Source organism: Macrosteles quadrilineatus, unplaced genomic scaffold (assembly GCF_028750875.1).
Source record: "Macrosteles quadrilineatus isolate MER2022 unplaced genomic scaffold, UCM_ALF_1.0 Scaffold_2__2_contigs__length_208266976, whole genome shotgun sequence".
Taxonomy (NCBI): domain Eukaryota; kingdom Metazoa; phylum Arthropoda; class Insecta; order Hemiptera; family Cicadellidae; genus Macrosteles; species Macrosteles quadrilineatus.
In genome coordinates, this window is record NW_026542595.1 from 180,626,301 (window position 1) to 180,648,565 (window position 22,265).

The following is a 22,265-nucleotide window of genomic DNA, read 5'->3' on the forward strand; positions in this document are numbered from 1 at the left end:
AGAACTGGTTTATTCGCCAAATGTAACAGGGTGAAATCACAACTTATTTCTAATCGTAATTGCGTTAGTTTACATAATAGTATAAAAGCTGAATTTCATATATGTTACTTGGGAAGCTATGAAGAGACATTTCCTCAAGAGCCAGACACTTTCGTTGGTTATTTCATCTGGCCAGACACTTTAAAAGTCTGTTGTAATATAATAGGTAGTTGTGGGCTTAACTGCTACATACGAACAGTGACTTCTGTTACAGTTTGGAATAGTTTTCTGTGCCCAATGGTTTTAAAACATAGTTACATATTTTCAAAACACTGCAGGAATAAACAAACAATTAAATACAAATATAACATATGTTTACATCAAACATATGGTTTATTATAAAAACAGACTGTGAGGAAGAAAGTAAGTAATTTAACCGTTTACATTTGGCACAGAAACCTGTTCCAAACTGGAACTGAATTCACTGTTTGCAGGTAACAGTTAAGCTTATTACGGCAGACTTTAAAGTGTCTGGCTAGATGAAGTTACCAACGAAAGTGTCTGGCTTTTGAGAAAACGTCTTTTGATAGCTCCCCAAATAACATATATCAATCTCAGCTTTTATAAAATGACGAAAATTAATCTTCGTCATACCTAGTTTTTAAGGGTGTCTGGCAGAGGGTTTAAACCGCACAAAGTGTCTGGCAATGTGGGAAATGATTTCTAACGTTCCTCTGAAGAAAATATGAAAGAACCAAGCTTTATACTATAACGATGGTTATTTGCAAATTTCAGACCTTTGTTACCTTTTTGTTGCCAAAGTAACCAAAATCCAAATGTCATAGTTGCCGATCATTCTTAACTGAACTGGGAGCATTTGCTGAGAAGATTTCAGCTTTTATAAAATGAAGGTCTGGCAGTCATGGGCTCTTGGGCTATAATACTCTACGTACAATCTGCACTCAATCAATAGCATTTGCTATTCTATATTTTATGTAATAAATGTTCAAATGATGAATGTTTTTGTGAGTAACATGGCAAGACCTTTATGTTGAAAATTTTTTAATTTCAAATAATGTTCCATACAAATTAGTGTTTCAATCAGATTTAAAATAGATAGCATTGCATGGATGAACTTTCAAGAGTAAAACCTCTTATAAATACAAAGTTCATTTAAATTAAACGTTTTCTAGTGTTTACTGGAATATCTATTAGTAATCATATTAGGCTATTCTGATTGCAGTCTATGAAAGCAACTAAGGGATTTTCTGTCAGTGACTGGTGCAGAAATTTTGAAATCACTTTTCAAGGAGAACAAGGTAAACTTTTACTTGAAACTACCAAAGACTTAGTTAGTAAACTCCCTCTCGTTCAAATCTATTTCGTTTGAACTTTGATGGTTCGAACGTCAAATTCATATGACTTACACGTACACTGATTTTTCTAGAGCTTTGCAAACAGCCAATTCACAATCCCCTTGTCCAGCCTGTTTGGTTCTGTTTTGACTGATTTTATTGCTGATTTCTCTTACAATTTAGTTTTACTTGTGTTTCAAAATGGATATTGTTGTTTTAGTACTTTATTGTATTTCATCTCTTGAACTGACCCTAAAAAATTAAGCTATAAATAAATAAAAAAGTGCAAATCAAACAGTTTTTCTACAACATGTGACATCATTATTTGTGAAGCACACATTGGATGGAAGAGCCCCAATTGCATAGATTTAAACTGGCTGGGTAGCTGAGTGGTTATAGTGCTCGCCTAGTAATAGAAAGGTCGCCGGTTCGATCGTGAGAAAAGTCAGTAGCTTTTTGATGGTTTGAAACTGGACCCAACTGTTCCTGATCATTGGGCTTTAAATAAACTAGTGTACCTGTTGCTCGAATTCGAGCAATTGCGAAGCATTACAGGCGACTCAAATACTCACGATCTACACAACAGTTAGATATACCCTAATCAAAATCTTTTGTAAATATCTTATCTTTTTTCAAAAAGCTGATCTTGTTTTTTTAGTGTTTTTAGTGTAAAAAAAACATTATTTCTATTTCTTTTACTTGGTTGTGTTCTATTACATTTTCTATGTTTCCATTGTTTGCAAATCGGTTATTTCAATGATTGCTCAAGAAATGTAGCACAGTTTTAATTCAGTTTTACTTTAGGCCTATATCAAATTGTCCAGGATTTCTCACTCTTTTCCATTGTAATAATTACACCAACCCAAGTTTCGTCTACAGATGCAATATGCCAAAGAATATCTCACCTACCTACAATCTCCAAGAAGTGGTAAAAAGGCAGAAACTAACCCATACAATAGATATAAGTTAACTCCATAAGAAATAATTTTAAAAGTTACTGCGATATTAGGATTTTCCACTGATTTGGTAATAGAACATTATATTGCAAAACATGACACGATGCAGAAGAAAATCAATTTTAAAATCAGAAAAATCCATTGCAAATACTGTACTTCATTTTGACAAATTCAATAAATCACAATTTAAATAGCTGTTGCATTAAAAAGTAGTGTCGAATTGGTCATAAGTATGGTCGTAATGTAAACAAATCTGAAGAGGCAACTTTAATGGCTACTGGGGCAGAGCCCCAAGGGAATTTACCTCTTTCCTCTTTTGATGGCCACTCTCTCAAATTAGCTGTGACAAAAACCCCGTTTTCCTCCATAAAAATAACATAGGATGGGAATTTAAAGGCCACGGGGGCAGAGCCCCAAGGGAATTCACCATGTTTCTCTTTTGATGGCTCATCTACAGACCAAGACCTTTCTTTAGACACCTCTACCTAGTTTCTACGCCCAGCCGTTCTCTCTAAATAGCTGTGACAAAGAAAAACAGTTTCAAATTAATATATAGATTATCCTGACTAATAAAACCGCTGATCTTAGTCAGTAACAAAGCTACACAGGTCGTCACACACCATTCTACACTCATCCTTCACTCATATTTGGGTTAAAATACGCACCTAGGGGGCGTCCCCATCTCAATGGTTGATAATTGATAGGTTACTTTGTGTGGTCACCAAATTTAACATTGCCTTGTTAAGTTTATCTTTGGGATTCATAAAGGATGGTTGGTACGTACCCCCGAAACGAGATAACCTTGCCAAACTAAGAAACACGATTAAAGGACCTGTTGCAGCAATTATGGGGGTGGCACTGATCTGCCTTTTAGAAAAATTGACCCATCAAAATTAGTATGTACCTATCCGCAAACGGTTTCTTTGAACACTTAATCTTTTAGGTGAAACCTTTTAGGTTATATTACTTGTTTTAAAACCACATTACCATACTTTGTTTGAACCGAATGTTTCAGGTGTTGACTGGGGCGGACTCAGGAGAGAGTGGTTCCAACTTATCTGTGCCGCTCTGTTCGACCCAAAGAACCAACTGTTCAAAGGATTCTCTGATAACCAACAGGTTAAATATAACAGTTACACTTGTAGCAATTATCAGTCTAAAATATGAATTCTAGTTTGTTAAATAGAGTAGATCCCCTCACATTTGGCCACCTCAGGAGCAAGCTATGCCAGAAAAACGAACCAACTCTGAATAAAATCAAATTCAACTACAATTTTCTCTATGCTCCTTATAGATATACTCCTCTAGAATCCTTATGCTTTGATATACAATAGAACTCAAACTACCTATCCAAACTCCAACTCCCCGAATCGCCGATCTTCCGAATAGCATACAGAAAGAATTGTAAAAAAAAAAAAAAAAAAAAAAACTACAGTTCTAAGAATTGTTGCTAAAGAAGACAGAACCCATGATTGCGGAAAAATCTAAAAACTCTCTTGCTGTTTGTTTTTTATTGTCTCCATTAACAAAATTCAATCATCCCAATTATCAACCATTCAAAAGTGTTATGGTCCCAATTGATTTGTATGATTGGAGTTCTGCTGTAGTACTAAACACATTTCTTTAGAACATTTTTTCTTGTTCTGTAAATACATTTCTTTGCTTTTGTCAAAAAATATAAATACAATAATTCTTGACCTGTTACATTCTATTGTTAATCCACATCTTTATTTATAGCTCAAAGAATGCATATGATCATGATCCCTTTTTAGATAAGTATTTTCTTATCACCTGTGTGAGCAAGTCTAATTAATTTACAACTCCGTAAACTACAGAACTTGTTTACAATAGTACACAGCTATCTTCATAACACGGTAAATTACTGTATTTCAACTGAAACAGACGGATAACTTTTCTTATAGTTACCGACATATTTTGTTACATTTTCATGAAAATCAAGTGGGTTTTTTTAAAGGATAGATTTCAGCTAGCTTACCTAAAAAGATTCGAGTCTCTCTTGAGTCCAACACAGCTATCCTTTTTATCACACATCCCTTGGTCTTATCATTTGTATTGGATCAAAATGCTATCTTGTCACATCCATGTTGTTTAGTATTTAATTTCTAAAGCTTGTTTTTTGTTTTATTCTGTGAACATATTTCAAGACTTACAGAATGGGTGAAAGATTTTTGGTAAACATTATAAATTTTGCTGTTTAGGTATTTTACTATTGCATAATCAAAAGACAATCAATCAATCAATCAACCAATCAACCATTAAGATGGGGACACCACTTAGGTGCGTATTTTAACCCAAATATGAGTGAAGGATGAGTGTAGAATGGTGTGAGATGATCTGTGTAGCTTTGTTACTGACTAATATCAGCTGTTTCATTAGCCAGGATCATGACATCTTACTTAAGGGGAAAATTGAGGGAGCAAGCTAGTCTAGTCTCAAAGCTCGTGTCAGGTTCAAATGTCACCAATCACCAATAGATTTATATATGTGATAGATACATCTAGGCATAACCTGCAGTAATGTGAAAGTGGTTCTGAGCTTTGCCTAACATCCTATTGTGAAGGTAGGATAGGAAAAATAGATGGTAAAAAGCAGCTGCTTCATTCATCCTGTTAGTTTCTGTTGACCCTTATTGCTCAGGCCCTGGTTCACCCCAACGCCAAGCGGCCACCCAATCTGAAGCTGAAACATTACGAGTTTGCCGGCCGGGTGGTGGGTAAGTGCTTGTACGAGAGTGCGCTCGGTGGAGGCTACAGACAGCTTGTCCGAGCTCGATTCACTCGATCCTTCCTCGCTCAACTCATTGGCCTCAGAGTGCATTACAAGGTAAGCTAACCAATTGTTACTGTTTGTTCAGCAATACATTGAAACATTTTTTTTATTTTTACATGTTCATCACTTTTGTATTTTTTTAATTATCTTAAATATGTAAGGTATGGTAAAAAAGGCTCTTAAAATGCAATTTCATAATTTTGTTTATAAATCCCTTTAAAATTGGGTTAGTGGACAAATGAAAAATGAATAACAGATTCCATATTTTCAAATTTAAATCAGTAGTTGAATTAAATTAAAATTGTTATGTTGACAGTATTTCGAGCAGGACGACCCAGATTTGTACCTCAGCAAGATAAAGTACATCCTGGAACATGATGTAGAGGACATGGAACTGTACTTTGTAGAAGAAGACTACGATCATCTTGGCCAACTTACAAAGGTGTGTTGGGTACTTTAGTTTACTTAGGAAATGAGTACTTGAGTCATGCATGGAAACTGCAGTGAGGAGGATTAGCCTATAGGCCTACTGTCGCGCAGTTTAAGATATTTTCCAAATACAGTATTATCTGTTGCTTGCGTACCCAATAAAACAAAAAACTCTTGCGCCCCTGGGCCCATTTATAGCCGCGGTACTTTTCTATTCACTCAACAAATAGAAGAATGCAAATTTTCAATTGAACAAAAACAACTATATGACCTCTTGTTGGTATGTCAAAATCTCAGAATTTACTACGTTTTCCTTTTCTGTTGTTTTATCAGATCGTAGAGCTGATTCCCAACGGTGCAGCGACCAGGGTGCACAACACCACTAAGCACCAGTACCTAGACGCCCTGGCACAATACAGGCTGGCCAACAGTCTTAAGGAAGAGATAGAGTGTTTCCTACGAGGACTGAACGACCTCATTCCCGACAATCTTCTCAGCATCTTTGATGAGAATGAACTTGAGGTGATCACTGTTGCTATACTTCCGTAATGTTTTTTTTAGGAATAGCAGTGTGTTCATTGTTACTTTTCTTTGTTTTCAAAATGTTTATGGTAGTTTATTTCTATATCTGGGGACGTTGATATGTTTTTTGTTGTGTTTATGATCCAATATTCACAAATGCTGTCTAATTAGATTAGATAACTGATTTCCAACTGATATTGTAATACCACTACCACACCACACTAGCTGTGTGTGTGTTTATTTTTTTATTTATTAACAATTGAATAGGCTAAATCATTGACAGTGCAAAATACAGTACTGTATTGGTTCACAAACAGCGATTGCCACTTAAATTATTCAAAATTATGCCTATGGTGATCTTATACATTTTTAGGAGAGGTATATCAATCTCTGCTCTTGTTACTTAGAGCTATGAGGTTGGAGCTATTTTATTAGTAGGAAAGGTTACTGTGTGGAGTTATGGTATCATCTAAACGCTATACTTCAGTCTAAAATCATTGTAGTAGTCATTTTTAAAACTGTTTTTTTATTTCATATTATTAGTTAGTTATTTTATTTTACTTTATGTTTTAGTAAAATAATAATACAAAGATTATGAGATGTGGTATTCTACTTTGATTCAACATTCCCTGAATATTTCCTAACTTTTCCAGGCATGAACATTTCCTGATTTTTCACGCTTTTCCAGGATTTTGAGGTAGAGTAAAACACCAATATCTTGAACACAATTCTATCTTGAGTTATTTGGTTGGGTTGGATTGGTAGTGTTTAGATCAGTGAGCTGAGCAATAATAAGTTACTTATTTAAGAATAATAAGTAGGCTGGCTACTCAGTAGATTGTTAACGCTTGTAACATTTTATTTGGCCAGCATGAATATTTTTCCATCATCCTAAAATAAGGTTTTTTGGGCCATGTTTTCAACTCGAATTCTCATTAAGTAAACCAATATTCATATTGCCATTAATACCGCTTTTACAGTGGTAAATAATTCTCAGAAAGGAGAAATGAGAAATAAACCATAAGTGTAATTTTTCAGTTTTTAAATTTTATATTTTGCATTTTATTTAAATTTTGTTAGTCCTGTTTGTATGATAATCGTTTTTTTGTATTTACCTAGCTCACGCCAATTTCATTCTTAATGTTTCGGTAAAAAAATTGTTATCGTCTATATAAAATAGATCAAAGTAAACTAGAGATCTCTACTCGAAACCAATTCTTAAACATGAAACATCTCTAGGTTAGCAAAAGCTTTAATAACATTTTTCCATTTTTAAAACATAGGCTTTAAGCTTCATAGTTCCTCTATTCAGACTCAATAATTTGGTTGTATTTCATGCCAGTGTGATGTTATAAGCCCCTGTATGCTCGGACACCCTCTTGGTTACAAATTATGTGTTTGTGGAGTGCAAAGTTGATTTTTCCCTCTAAACTGTTATATATTTGTCTTCAGCTGTTGCTTTGTGGTACCGGGGAGTACAGTATTGCTGACTTCCGCACCCACCACATCATCAATGGTTCCAGTCCGGAGTTCCGTCGTGTCTTGGACTGGTTCTGGACAGCCGTTAGTAACTTTACTCATGAGGAGATGGCAAGGTAAATAGTCAACACAGAATCAATATCAAACCAAATGTATGTTTGTTAGATGTCCATTACCAATCTGTACGTCCAATGAGTGTGAAATTTTAGAAATTGTTCTATACTTTTATTTGCCTGGGAAGATTTCTGTCTTACTCCCAATCTTTAAATCCATTGTTCTCTGTGCTCCAGGTTATGGAAGTTACCTTGTTAAGCTTGTGAGATATTTATTTATTGGTTGATATGGAAATATAAGACAATTAGTCAATTACATTGTTTGTATTTGCTTTGTTTACATTTTTCAAATTGTTATTTATGACACTGTCACACAGAGTGTTAATAGATAGAGTTTAAAAAATTATTTAATTTTTATTTTTTTTACTTATACTAGCTGTTACCTACGGGCTCCACCCCGTTTTACTACATAAGTATTATTAAAACTATTGATTGGTTAAGTTAAGCTTAAATAAACAAAACAGAATACAGTAATGGTCATACAAACAAATAATAACAGCTGAGGTATGTTTTGTTAATTAGGTAAATGGAACGTCCCCTTTAGAAAGCAATTACGACCTTATTGGGCAATTTATGAAATAATGATAGTTTGGCGCAAGGTTTCTCGTTATGAGGAACATTTTAAGTATATGGTTTATGGGGGTGTGACTTTTAGTTTTCTCAAAAGTTCATGGGTACTTTTGGCTTTATATATAGATTTGTATTATTGTACAGTACAACGCCACTAATCCGTCACCTACAGGACTGGGACCTTGGACGGAACAGTGAAAAGGTTGAATTATCTGAGGTGTAGCTTGTTCAAGATTCTCCCGCAACTGCGGGAGACAATGATTAAGTTCCAATGACCTCGGGAGACTTTCAATCTTTCAGTATTTTGCTACAATCACGGGAGACGATGATGATGGTTAACCAAATATTAACTAAATATTAAGGAGTTTGCCGCTGTCGCAGATAACAACAATCCTGTGATTGCGGGAGAAGATGATGATGTCCCTATGACTTTGGGAGATGTTAAATATTTTGCCACGTTTGCCGAAGAGGATGATGAACTTTGTTGGCTCAAAAAGGGATCTAATATTATTGTTACGTGTTAATTTGACATGTTTGTTGTTGTTGTTGCTACGAGTGTTTTATTTTAAATTATGTCTAAAAAATCTTCTACACTATAAACAAAATCATATTTCTTAAAATAATTGCCAATTAATTGTTTTCTGAACTTAATTTTCACAGTGGTTTTTGGTAAAAGACTCGGGCCCACTACTTGTGCCACGGTGGACAGTTTCCTTTGCCTAGCTAATTTTCCAACCAATTTGAATTTCTTATTGTGGTTTTGGTAAACCTGGGTTCTGGTTTAAAAAATTAGGTTTAAAAGGGATTTTGCTATGTTTTGATATCCAGGTTAACACTTAAAGTGCCGTTGACATGTTTGAACATGAAAATTGCATTTATTTCAATGTTAAGCAATGGCGGGAATTCCCGTCATCAGCACCCAACATGTTAACTTAATTTTCACAGTGGTTTTTGCTACAAAGACTCGGGCCCACTACTTGTGCCGGCGGTGGACAGTTTCCTTTGTCTAGCTAATTTTCCAACCAATTTGAATTTCTTATTGTGGTTTTGGTTAACCTGGGTTCTGGTTTAAAAAATTAGGTTTAAAAGGGATTTTGCTATGTTTTGATATCCAGGTTAACTTAATTTTCACAGTGGTTTTTGCTACAAAGACTCGGGCCCACTACTTGTGCCGGCGGTGGACAGTTTCCTTTGTCTAGCTAATTTTCCAACCAATTTGAATTTCTTATTGTGGTTTTGGTTAACCTGGGTTCTGGTTTAAAAAAGTAGGCTTAAAAGGGATTTTGCTATGTTTTGATATACAGGTTAAAGAAAGAACTATTTGCAAGCCATTTAAATTCCCATTTTTTTCAGGCTGCTTCAGTTTACCACTGGTTCATCACAACTGCCACCAGGGGGTTTCAAAGAGTTGTCTCCTCGTTTTCAACTGACACCAGCACCAACTTTTGGAAACCTTCCCACCGCCCACACGTGGTAAGTCACTAAATTAGGCTGATCCCATTTAAAGGTAGTAGATTATATTTGTTTGTGTTTTTACCCTAAATATTTTTTCACACACTATACACGATTTACATGTTGTAATTGTTGTTACAGTTTCAACCAGCTGTGTTTACCAGATTATGAAAGTTATGAGCAGTTTGAGAAGGCACTACTGCTGGCCATCAGTGAAGGCACGGAAGGCTTCGGCATGATTTAACTCACTCGACATCGAGCTCGCTTTTAGTACCTGACCAGATCTCTGTAGGCTAATGTACGTTCCTGTCTGGTTGTTACTTTTAGGTTATAAGTTAATCTAACTACAAGAAGAGGTTGTTTTCTACTAGTTGCAGAACTAGTAAGTGAATTTTTTTGGTTAAATTAGGGATGGACGAGATTGGATTTTTAGTTCGAGACGAGACGAGACGAGATTTTTTATTTCTCATAAAATTTCGAGATGAGATCGAGACGAGATTTCTCTTCTCATACACAACGGGAAATGCACGTTCGAAATTTTTACCTGATTTTGTAACATTGTTAGATGACTGTTTAAATACTAAAATAATGATAATAGGCAAGAATATTTACAATCTTTCATAACATCAGCATAACATTTTTTTATTAATCACGCCTAACTTATTAAAAATGCCTACGATTAGGAAACATGGTGATATCAGTTAGGATAGAGTTGAACTTATCCTAAAATAAAATAAATCATAAAATAAAAGCAATATTAATTTTTATAAAATAGTTACTTGTTTTGACTTTTTTTATAGTAATAAAACATTCCTCACACTGCTTACACTTAACAAAACTTCTCAAATGTTATTAAAGTAATATTATTAAAATAATGAAAGTAATATTTACATTAAAAGAATTAAAGTAATATTTACATTAAAAGAATTAATTAAATAAGAACGCCTTCGAAAAGGAAACGCAACTACAACACGCTCCTGTATTGCGGGTATTGCATTGACTTTCTGCAGGCGTTTTTAATATTTTTTTTTTTTTTTTTTTTTTTAATTCTCGTCTCGATAAAAATCTCGGCCAAAAAGTAATCTCGTCTCGTGTAACGAGATTGAAAATTTCCCGAAAATTTCCCGAAATTTCGAGACTTGACCATCCCTAGGTTAAATGTAGTAAATTTTACTTCAATATTTCAATTATTTATTTGTTTGATTATTTTTATTAATGACTCATAATGAAAAGTTTTTAAAAGTTGACCTTAACAATACGAGCAACAATACGTGAATTCTTACTGATATTTTGTGAATTAGTGTGGGATAAAAATTATATGAAACACAATAAGAATTGTTAAATTTGTTGTTTAGTATTTATTTGAAATATATCGCATGTATAAGATACTAACTAAGCTGTAACAAAGACTAAAAGAATTAAATATAGACTGTCAGCATTACCATGGTTACCATAGGTTCTGGCGCACACTGCTGCGAGCGCCATGTAGTTTACGTAGCGCGTACACCGTAACTACATGGCGCTCCCAGCAGTGTGCGCCAGAACCTATGGTAACCGCAGCACAGCTGACGGTCTATATTTAGTTCTTTTTGTCTATGGTTGTAAGCTTTGAAGCCAGGTTGGCAAATTTATTATTATTACATTTTTTTTTTAAGAATATAATTTTTTATTGATCAGAGTTTAGATGTTTTGTCAGCATTCATACAATAAATCGATTTTGCTATAGGCTATCAGAAAATACAAAACTTTTGTTTGTGTATGTTTTCAAGGAAGGACCATTCAATAATTATTGCTCGTGCTACAATTTTATTTTTTTGTATTTAATTGTAAAATGAGTGCTAGCTATTTACCAGCTTTGACTCTCGTCCAAATGATAGTTTATCATTTTGTAACATATCAAATATAAGCAATAATCCTTATAATGTCATAAAGGAATATTTTAAAATTGTACCAATTTATAAGATTTTGCTAAATTAAACGTTAAGAATACTTTATCTTTGTAAGTTTGTATTGACATTGTTAATTTTAAGTCAATTGTGATGCATAGTTTAAGTGTTGATTTTTTAGATAGGCTACAGAAATGTTAGGGCACAAATATTGTAAAGACCTAAAATTCAATGAAGCAATCTTCGACTTTCGTTATAGCTATGCAACATGTGTTGAAGAAATTTTGTTTGGTCACTATTTTTTTATTTGAGGCCAGTTTATCTGTGTTTGAACCTAGAACTTGACATTTTCTGTTGGTGCTACAAATTTATAAGATTACACAAATATATCCATTGGAAGAATAATGAACATTTTAATCATGCATTTTATTTGTTATTTATAAAACAGTCATAAACAGTTCAAGACGATTCAAGTACTTTGATTCAAAATAAAGTTTGATTAATAATATATCTAGCAGTTCTAGGTAAAAAAAAGTATTGTTTCCCACAAGGTCAAGGGAATAACATTTGTATTTACAGTTAATGTTTGATATTTTTCCTATTTACTGCCAAAGATTGTAAGGTATACATTTATGCTGAACCAATGTTATCACTATTGAAGCAATTTTTATTTCACTGCTTTAGTAAATAGTAATGCAGTAGTTTTTGTCATTTCAGCTTCAAAATGTTTTTTAAGTCCTAATAGTAATTTAAGTCTATCCATCAAGTTAAATGATCTATTGACTAGTTATTAGAGAGCGAATGTTTATGTGCTTTTTACTTACTTTGGTTGTATTTACTGTAGAGTAGTTACTTAATCTTGGTTAGACCATGTCTATTCATGGTTGATATTTGTCAATTTTTTTACGATCTTTGTCTTTAAAACGCATACTAAAGTTATAGAAGATTATATATTTATTGAAAAAAGGTAGTGTACATTGATGCTTTCGTATTTGGTAGTAAGCCTTTGGTAATTTAGTTATTTAGAAATTTCCAACAAAAAGTCTTAAAACTTAAAAATTAGCGAGACATTATATAATAAAAAAATTCTACTTATTTTTAGATTGATGCTTTTTAACAAGATAAAAAATCCATCAGATACATCATTCAAGACTCTTGAGCTATTGACATTATAGAAATTTACGGTTCATTTTTACATTTTTTTCTTAAGTAAAAGACAATTTTGAAAGTAAGACGAAAGCGGATGACCATAAGTAAAACTAATAAGAGACTGAAAGACTAAAAATGTGTTTGAAAATCGGGTTTAAAAAACTTGTATAAATGGTGCCAAGAAATTTCAAGTTTATCTAAGCTACATGACTAAGAATGTGTATTTAATCAATAGGAAAGATATAGAAGCTAGATAGAGTTGAGATGGTGGAGTATAAGCAGCTTATCTGCAAAATTGTCAATAAGGAAAATAAGGCTCAGACCACTGAAGAGAAAACAGCGAACCTAAACAAACTAAAAATATTCCACAGCCAAGGGCAAATAGGTTTGGGAAGTAACTGGGTTTAAATGGATTTTACATTTAGCTAACTATATCTGTGTAAGCTTGTTGTCGCTAACTGATTCATTCATAAAACAAATTCACTATCTGATTGATGTCAGAGCATGTACTGCTGATGTTGAGTATGTACGTTTGATAACAATTAAGAAAGAGTAAGAATTTACCAGCAGTGATATATATTTTTTTCTTTTTCTACCACCGCATGGAAATGATAACATTGCCACATCTGTCAACAGTATGCAAAATAGGTCATTTCCGCTCTAGAGGGGGATGTATCAATCCTGCTCGTTAATCAGCTGTTTTCACTGTTGTCGTTTCTACAACAACCACAGCCACAGATCCGGTACTTACCCGTAAGCAAATAAGATGAATTACTCTAAAAAAACAAATGCAAACATAACATAAACTACATTTTATATACAGTACAACTAAAAAGTTAATCTGTGTGTTATGATAAGCTAATTATGGTGGTAGGAAAGATCTTATGTGAATTATGAGCATGAACAGTAATTGCTACTCTCAAATGTTTCATTTCATGTTAAAAAAACTAACTATTTATACACTAAAAAAATGAAAAATTTAAATATTTTCTAGTGAAGTTTTAATTTGTTTAGTTAGTTTCACAATATACTTAGTTTTCTTATACCATAAACTGTGCTGGTCTGGTGGATATTGTGTGGTACTTCTATCAAACCCCGCCATTGGCACAATGTTTAGCTTTGAGAATGCCATCATTGTAATTTGTAGCCCATCTTAAGCTTAAACTCAATCATTGACAAAATAAATTACATCTCTCTCTAGTGTCTGTAAATATAAAGATAGGTCTATAAAAAAAACCTACAATGTTTTTAACACAAACTGAAACTAGATTTTTCTATGTTATAAACATCCATGGTCCCCAACAACTCTTGGCCAGTACTACTGAAAAGTAGTAGGTATCACATTTGCAGTGTGCAACGGGTTTGAACAAATACAACACATTTATTTGGTCAGTTTAAATTATCCAAAGGGTTTATCTTTTGTAAAAATATTTTGTTGTATTTTTTTTACTATTGTGTTTTTATAAAATTAGGAATTCCACCTTAGATGCTATTTCTTCTTGTACATCCAGCTAGTTTGTAGATCTTCAAGAAGTGCAGTGTTTCAAAATTGAGTAGTACAATGAGACAAACATTTTTAGTCATTTAAGAAAACCAAAGTCATAATGAGCCAGACCAACATAAGGAAAAGCTTAAATTGTTATCAGCTTTCAACTAGAAATGTGTGATGAGATATTTATATTGTTGACGCTAGTATTTTGTTAGTTACCAGTATAATGAGATAAGCGCATACAAGATAGTATACAAATTCAATGCAATAAAGATTATAAGCATTTGTATATTTGTGTTATTATTTCTCTTTTTGTCCCACAGCACACTTGGTCTTGTGTAAATGTTTGTTGGTTTGTAGTTGAACCTAAATAGCCCAAACTTGAATGAAACAAACTGTTTCTGGTCATGTTACGCACCTTTTAATATGATTTGGGGTTGGTATTAAAAAAAATCAAAATCCACTAGCTACCTCTATTTGGGGGTGGGTGATGAAATTCAAAATTATGTTAAAAAGTGTGTGACATCACCCTGGTCACGTGTACTGAAGGTTATTTGAACATATACAGCCATGAAAAAAATAAAAGTTATGGATTGTAAAGTTCCAGTTATATTAACGTCTAATATTTCTTGCCAAAACTGTTTGGATGTTCGTCAGATTTGCTGCATTAATTTCCTTTTTAAAGCTCTTTAAAATTATGTGAACCCTAAATTAAATTATGTGTATCGAATCTCGGTTAAATATATATGCTGCCGTTCCAAAATCAAACAGTGGGGGAGGGAGGAGTATTATGGGACACTCGCTGCATATATCCATCCATTGCTTTATTTTAAAGTGGTTAAATAATTTGTGTACACGTTTGCTTTCATTCATGAGACATTGATTACATTCCAGATTCTGCCTTGCTTCCTGGTCACAGGTCAGCAAGGTTGTACTAATGATTTGTTTTATGTTTAGCTGTGACTCCGTTGTATTTTCAGCCTCTAAGGGCATTTTTGTTATTGTTGCTAGACAAGGATTAGGAAAGTCCCACCACAAGCTTGGAGAAACTATGCGTGATGTGGTTTGTCCAGTTGTAGGAAATGATGAGCTAAAAGAGATTGGAAAATAATACTATCAAATTAATAGTTATGAAAGTCAGACTAATCGTCTATGAAGTTTGTATTTTAATTTTTATTCTACCTTCATCAACGTCAATGGTATTTTTAATCTTTTTGTAAAGGGATGGTCCAAACCCTAGACATTTTAATATGTAAGCCTAATGTCAACCTTAGATGGATATAGCATCTTTAATTGATAGTCCAATGGCAAATTTCAATCTTGCTTGGAATTGCACCAGCAGCCTTCAGATTAGAAGAGAATCATAGATTTTATATATTATTATATTATTAATATAACATAATCCTATCCTATAACATATTATCCTAATAATAACATATATTCAACAATTGAATATATGTTGAATTGGCGTCTTTGATCCTTGTCAGGCCTACCCAAAAAATTATTCCTGGGGTCGCCCCTGGAAAGAGACCGTACAAACTTCATCTGAGTCCGTCTGTCTGATAGTCAGATCTCCCGAATATGAAGACATAATATTGTTATGATACTATAGATTTACACTTTTGTACCAAATAACATCAAAATTTTACACTCGAGAATCTTGCTATAACCTTTAGATGAGCCCTACAATAAGCTCATCCTCCGTATGGGAAATTCAATTAAAGTAAACAAACATGTAGGCCTATGCCATATAAAGGTGTCCAGAGTGTGATTTTCCTGGCGTAATCCATTAAAAAGTGAATAGGGGATGGTGCACATACTTTTGCGCAACCCTGTACAGTACATGCATCACAGTCTGTCCAAATATAACTTTACTATCGTCTCCATTAGTTATAATTATATTGTTTTCTGGTTTTTGTGGCTCTTAACAAGTCAAGCTTGCCAGTCCGAATTATTACCAAGATAGCAATGTCAGACGAGATAACAAACGTAAACAACAATCGATTACCTAACTTGCTTTCTAGTTCGCGAAACGACCGGTAGACAGCTACAGCAACACAGCGTAACACAACGGTCGATAGATATATCGCATCGGCCACATCGATATATCGCACTACGACTAAGGTTTGATACAAAGTACAGTGTTATGTTTTCAGTATCGATTTCTGATGGTGAACTTTTTGTATGGCAGACCAGAAATTTTTGTCTGTTTCAGGAAGATAACTCATTGTTTATTTGAAGTGCAAAAAATAGCAATTGAAATTATTTATTGAATAACGAAATGCATAATCACTTTATGAATGTCCTAACACAATTAATGCTGAGAGACACCCCAATATCTAACGATTCAATTGCCAGGTTTTTTTATTGCATGAAACCTTATAGTTTTAGTGTGTTAGATAATGTCTATTTCCATTAGAGGTTGACCTCTAGAACAACCTTAAATGACTAGATGAACCGATGAACGGCTTAAATACCTATCACATTTGATGGTGTTAAGATTCGTGATTTGTTATCGCTCTAAGTTCATAAAGTATTGGGACTCATTTTAGGGGATAACCAAAGCATGGAGTTTGTAGCATATACCACAGACAACAGACCATTGGTTCTATAGTCTGTTCCGATACTCATTGTGGAATACCGGTAAGCGAACCGAACCGTGATTGATGAGTACACACTTTGACACTGCTTGATCCCTTCTTGTACCTACCAAACTTGTCGTCAGAATCGTACGTCATTAGTCTTCATAACACACAAACATTTATATTTCTAATTATTTACATTCACAGTTGTTGTTAATTAAAACCCTTAGCGGATGTAACTTTGAGGGGGGAAAAGTCAACCACGATAAAAAAGGGACATTATTGATTGGAAGGGTCGATTAAACTCTTTAATCACAGATTAAATTCTTTAATTGTGAGTCGACTAAGAAATACTATCGATGGAAGTGTTAAAACCATGGAAAGGAAATATTTCGTCGTGTCTCTTCAATATCAAAATGTCATATACGATAATCGTACGATACGCAATCGACTAATCATTGTCAACAGCATACAAGTTAGAGACAAATTGACGTTGGTTGTCAAGATATCGGAATCGGCGCGGAGCAGATTGACGTTTATTTTTCCTATCTTAGGATAACACTGGAGTCAATGCAAGACGCTTACTTACTTCCGCTTTGTTTACTATAAGGCTCTTACGTCTACAGAGGGTATTCATTGACAATGCAAACTGATTCTTTACTTTACAATGTGATTAAGCGATTTTCACGTCATGTGTTGGTGACAAATCTATTTATTTAATTCCGTAAGCGAATCGGTCCCCACGAAATATATTGAGCTATGAATAGGGTAACATGGCTGTTGGTTCATTTTAAAGCTTAAGGTCCAAGGACGGTGGGAGAAATATCAGAAGTACAAAAAATTACTCTGCCCCACAGACCGTCATAGCATAGATTAAAAGAAGTAGATTAAAAGTAGTAGTGTCTATACTCCTTTTATCTATGGTCATAGATCCAGTCATTTTCTAATGGAAGTAATGCTACAGTGTTTCTATAAGCTGTTTTAAATACAGTACGGTATGTAAATTAAGTATTGAAACATATCTGCATTTTTAAAACCGAAATAGATAGAAATATTCTGTTTGTGCAATAATTGTTAACAAAGGTTCCGCAATTTTTAACATCAAAAATATTTTTCAACCCCCCTAACATGGTAGGGGATAGGGGGTGACTTTTTTTTCAAATATCAACCCCTATTGAGTGAAGGGTTTGTCAAAAGAAACACAATGACGCAAATCCGAGGTAAATATCTCACCTCTAGGCAAAAATGGCGGGTATTCCAAAATGCGTGCTTTTTCACATAAATCAAATTTTTGAATACCCGCCATTTAGGCTAGAGGTGATATATCTACCTCGGGTTTGCGTCATTGTTTTGATTTTGACAAACCCTTCAAAATGAGGGGTCACTCAATAGGGGTCGTTATAAAAACAAAATAAGTTAACCCCACCCCCTACCCTGTTAATGGGGTTAAAAAATATTGTTGATGTAAAAAACTGCGGAACGTATGTTAACAATCAATTCCACAAACAGAATATTTCTATCTATTTCGGTTTTAAAAATACAGATTTGTTTCCATTATTTGTGAAATTTGGTGCTTTATCACATACAGTAAATCAAATTTTGGAATACCCGCCATTTTGGCTAGGGGTGAGATATTTATCTCGGATTTGCGTCATTGTGTTTCTTTTGACAAACCCTTCACTCAATAGGGGTTGCTATTTGAAAAAAATAAGTCACCCCCTACCCTGTTAGGGGGATTAAAAAATATTTTTTATGTAAAAAATTACAAAACCTTTGTTAAAAATCAACGCCACAAACAGAATATTTCTATCTATTTCGGTTTAAAAAATACAGATTTGTTTCAAGATTTAATTTACACACTGTATACCAGCTGATGTTAAACATTGCCTATTTGTTTGTTTATTGATTTTAGTGTTATGTTTTTTTTGTTAGAATGGTAGTACAGTGTTGAAATGTATGTTCAATGGGATGCCTTTACACTAATTTTGCCTTTACAAAATGAGTGTAAAATTTAAAATGATAAGTGGATTGGGTTTAGTGGTTTTTACCAAGAACTAAGCTTATCTCAACACACATATATGCCTTTTCAATATGAACAATGTCGACTACACTGTTCTGACTTTCGAATCGATGCGAATATCGATAACTTCAGTCGACTTTAGTTCCTGGAACGATCCGAAAGATCCGATTTCCTAGAAGCTCCATTCCCGCCCACTGCGCGGCGGCGGCGTCGTGTAGGCGTCTAGGGGTCAGCACCACTTGGGGGGGGGGGGGAGCGCCGCGACGCACTGACTCACTCCTGAGTCAGCTGATCGACCGTGATGACTCATCGAAATCCGGGGCTTCCCCGAGAATCGGCGACGACAGAAAGTGGAATGAATGAACGCTCGTACCTGTGAGGCTGTGATAGCAAAGTCCGTAGACGTAGACCTGTTTACATCGCCGGAAAACCCAGATGTTATTCAATCTCGCTAAATATAGACCTAGGTTATGGTTGGGCCGGCGGCAACAACCTCAGTCCAGCTGTGTCCACTGTTTTGCTAGTTTCAATATTTTCACTTTACAAAACATCTTATGAACTTTCTTAAACAGTTTCTAACTTCTGTCAATTTGGGTGGACACATGACTAAAATTGATTGTGTGGCGCACATTAGTACAGTATACACGTTAACCGATGATTGTTTGTGTATTGTATTGTTTGCTTTGGTTTTTAATGGGGCATTTTATTGTAAGGTTTTGGCATTTACTATCAAGAAAAACTCGAAACCCACCCGAACAATATAGCCGTTAATTTGCTGGACAATAGTGATTTTCCCAACAGACTGAAAATTGTGAAAGTTCTAGAACTCCCATACCGATTTGTATAGTTTTAGTTATGACATGACTATTTAATTTTGCAAGATCTTTCACAGGGAAGATTCTTGGTCAAGACACTTATTTATATTATCCATTTTACTAATTGTTCAAAGTATTGAACAGATTGTAAAATAAAATTAAGTTAAAAAAAAAAAAAAAAAAAAAAAAAAAAAACTTCTAAATTATACAAATTGACTGTTCGGCCACTTTAAACTTCCAGGGTGTTTAAATGTGTGTACAACATTGACTATACCATATATCAATAGTCCCACGCTGATGACCAATGTTTCTCTCTTATTCTTTTTGGTAAATCTGCCAATTTATGCTCTACTATCTGATTACAATAACAGAAGAAAGTATAAATGTATTGTTGTAATAGTATAACTTCAAGAAGTTAAATGTAAACATCAAATAGCTCTCTACGTAATCCGGAACTAAACACACAGTACATACTACAGTATATAAATGGGTCTTTGACTGATCCACAATTATAAAAATATGTACGAAAGTATGTTCATTCTGAGTGATATTCGTATAGTGTTTATTGTGCGTGCAAGTATGTTTTGGTTGTAGTATACCCTTTTACAGAACTTGCACTTTAACTCTTTTTAATATTACTTTGACAATAATATTAAAACACGACGTCTTTTTTGCTGAATTGATATCATGGACCCGGCACGTTTCGTTTAAGTTTAATCATTATTTATAATATGAATATCTGTACTCTATTAATGATGGTTTGGAAATACTGTTATATGATGGGAAATATATGTTAGAAATTATAATACTATGCGATTAAACCACTTTCGCTCCAAGTAATCAAAACGTTTGTCCCTTGTTAACAATTTGACTTTGGCTAAAAGTTCAACTGAAGAATCAGCTGTTCAGTTAAAATTCAATTTGAAACCGTTATAAAGAAACGTTGGTCAACATCACTGAATCTTTGAAAGCGAAATAAATCACACGCTAGGGGCGTGGAATCACACGCATTCCCTAATGGAAATGCCCTTTTTTATTACAATTCGTCCCTCCGCTAAATCATAAGCTTTTAAAATGGCAGTCGTAAAAATCGGTTAAACACAGAAACCCCTTGTTGTATTAAGTATAGTGATAGACATAAGATTGATGACATATCAATATAAAAATGTGACACCCAACAATAGTCTCGTTGAGCCGACGTTATGACAATGATACGTGATTCACTCGCATGACGGATTTCCCATTCAAATAGAGACTATGTTACATTTTAAAATAGACATATCCCAATCTCTGTAAACGTCACACTTCACGATGACCTTGGGGGCCGCTAGTGGCGCTAGTTACGTTATCATATCAGCCAGCGGATGTGTTCAAGCGTACTGTGACGTAAGGAAATTCCCTACTCGAGCAACATGCGACACTGCCTATCTTATGTTTACATTATGAGTCTAGGTTGATACAGCTACAGATACAGAATCTTACTTATTTCTCAAATCAATGATTCAGTCGTAAATTCACTACATGGTTGTACAGTATAATTGACCAGCTGTATAATTCATCTGATAGAATGTAAACAAATATTTTCTCCCTAAGGTTAACATGAGAACTTACAGACTACTAGGGCAGAGCCCTGAAGGAGTTTTGAAAATTGTATTCAACACAAACATCCCCGGACTCATATATGGAAACCTAAAGTTTCATCAGTATCGGATGGCTGGTTAAGGTAACGCTTAAAGGACAAATATACACACGACAGACAAACAGACATATATAAATCTGAAAGTTTGTGAGTTTTTTGTGTGTCTGTTGCTCAGTCACGCATAAACCACTGGACGGATTGGGCTGAAATTTGGCATGATGATAGCTCACATTCCCGATTAACATTTAGGCATATTTTTGCCTCAAAAATCCTTTCGGGCTCCACCCCAGTGGCTCTGTAGTTCCCCATGTTAACCTTATGAGTATTCATAATTAAAGGGAATTAAAGAACTTAGTCAGCTCTTAACTAAAAAAAAATTGGTTCTATGATATGCAAAAGCATTAAAAGTTATAAGATTTACCAACAGGGTGCAGCATATTTTTTTCTGCATTTATGAAAACAGCTAATTTGAGCCATTGACTATTTGAACTAAGCAGCAACAAAAAACTGTGACATGCAATGAGAATTGTTAAAGTTGGACTCTTTACAGTTATGTTTATGTTTTTAATTTCATGAATAATTTGTGATATTTTGCAATTTTTTAAAATTTTGTTCTCTGTTGTTTAGGTGAAGTGGTAGTACATTATGGCAATGGTAGGTATGTAATACCAATACTAAAGTATATCGTAAATTTATAGAAGCAAATTTTTTCAAAATGTGTCCTCCCAAATTGCAAACGTAAAGCTTGAGTATAACTGCAATAAGCATTTTATACTTATATGCCAACCCCGTATGAAGGACGGATACTCTGCTAGTTGGATTATTGTATGCAATTTTTTCGTTTCATTTTGTAATGTTCATCACACTGCCTCATGGCTGATTAAAAGAATCTATTATAACAGGCTTATTTGCAAAATTGTTCAAGTTTATCATATATTTTGATACCATCATTAAAATGAAACAAGTTACTAGTAACATTTTTTGTTCGATGTAAATATTTATTGGCAAATCTAGACGTTTTAGCTTAAAACACACGTGTT

General features: G+C 34.1%; 1 protein-coding gene across 1 annotated transcript in view; it reads left to right on the plus strand.

Moving 5' to 3' along the window:
* LOC128987538 (apoptosis-resistant E3 ubiquitin protein ligase 1-like) overlaps window positions 1-14,445 on the plus strand; it is a 41,871-nt gene extending 27,426 nt beyond the window's left edge. The window contains exons 12-20 of the mRNA XM_054408436.1: window positions 1,223-1,298; window positions 3,306-3,409; window positions 4,949-5,134; window positions 5,397-5,522; window positions 5,843-6,031; window positions 7,484-7,626; window positions 9,547-9,666; window positions 9,787-10,044; window positions 10,799-14,445. Coding sequence (XP_054264411.1) covers window positions 1,223-1,298; window positions 3,306-3,409; window positions 4,949-5,134; window positions 5,397-5,522; window positions 5,843-6,031; window positions 7,484-7,626; window positions 9,547-9,666; window positions 9,787-9,889 — 1,047 coding nt within the window. The 3' untranslated portion in view covers window positions 9,890-10,044; window positions 10,799-14,445. The remainder of the gene's footprint in view (window positions 1-1,222; window positions 1,299-3,305; window positions 3,410-4,948; window positions 5,135-5,396; window positions 5,523-5,842; window positions 6,032-7,483; window positions 7,627-9,546; window positions 9,667-9,786; window positions 10,045-10,798) is intronic.
* The last annotated feature ends 7,820 nt before the right edge of the window (window positions 14,446-22,265 follow it).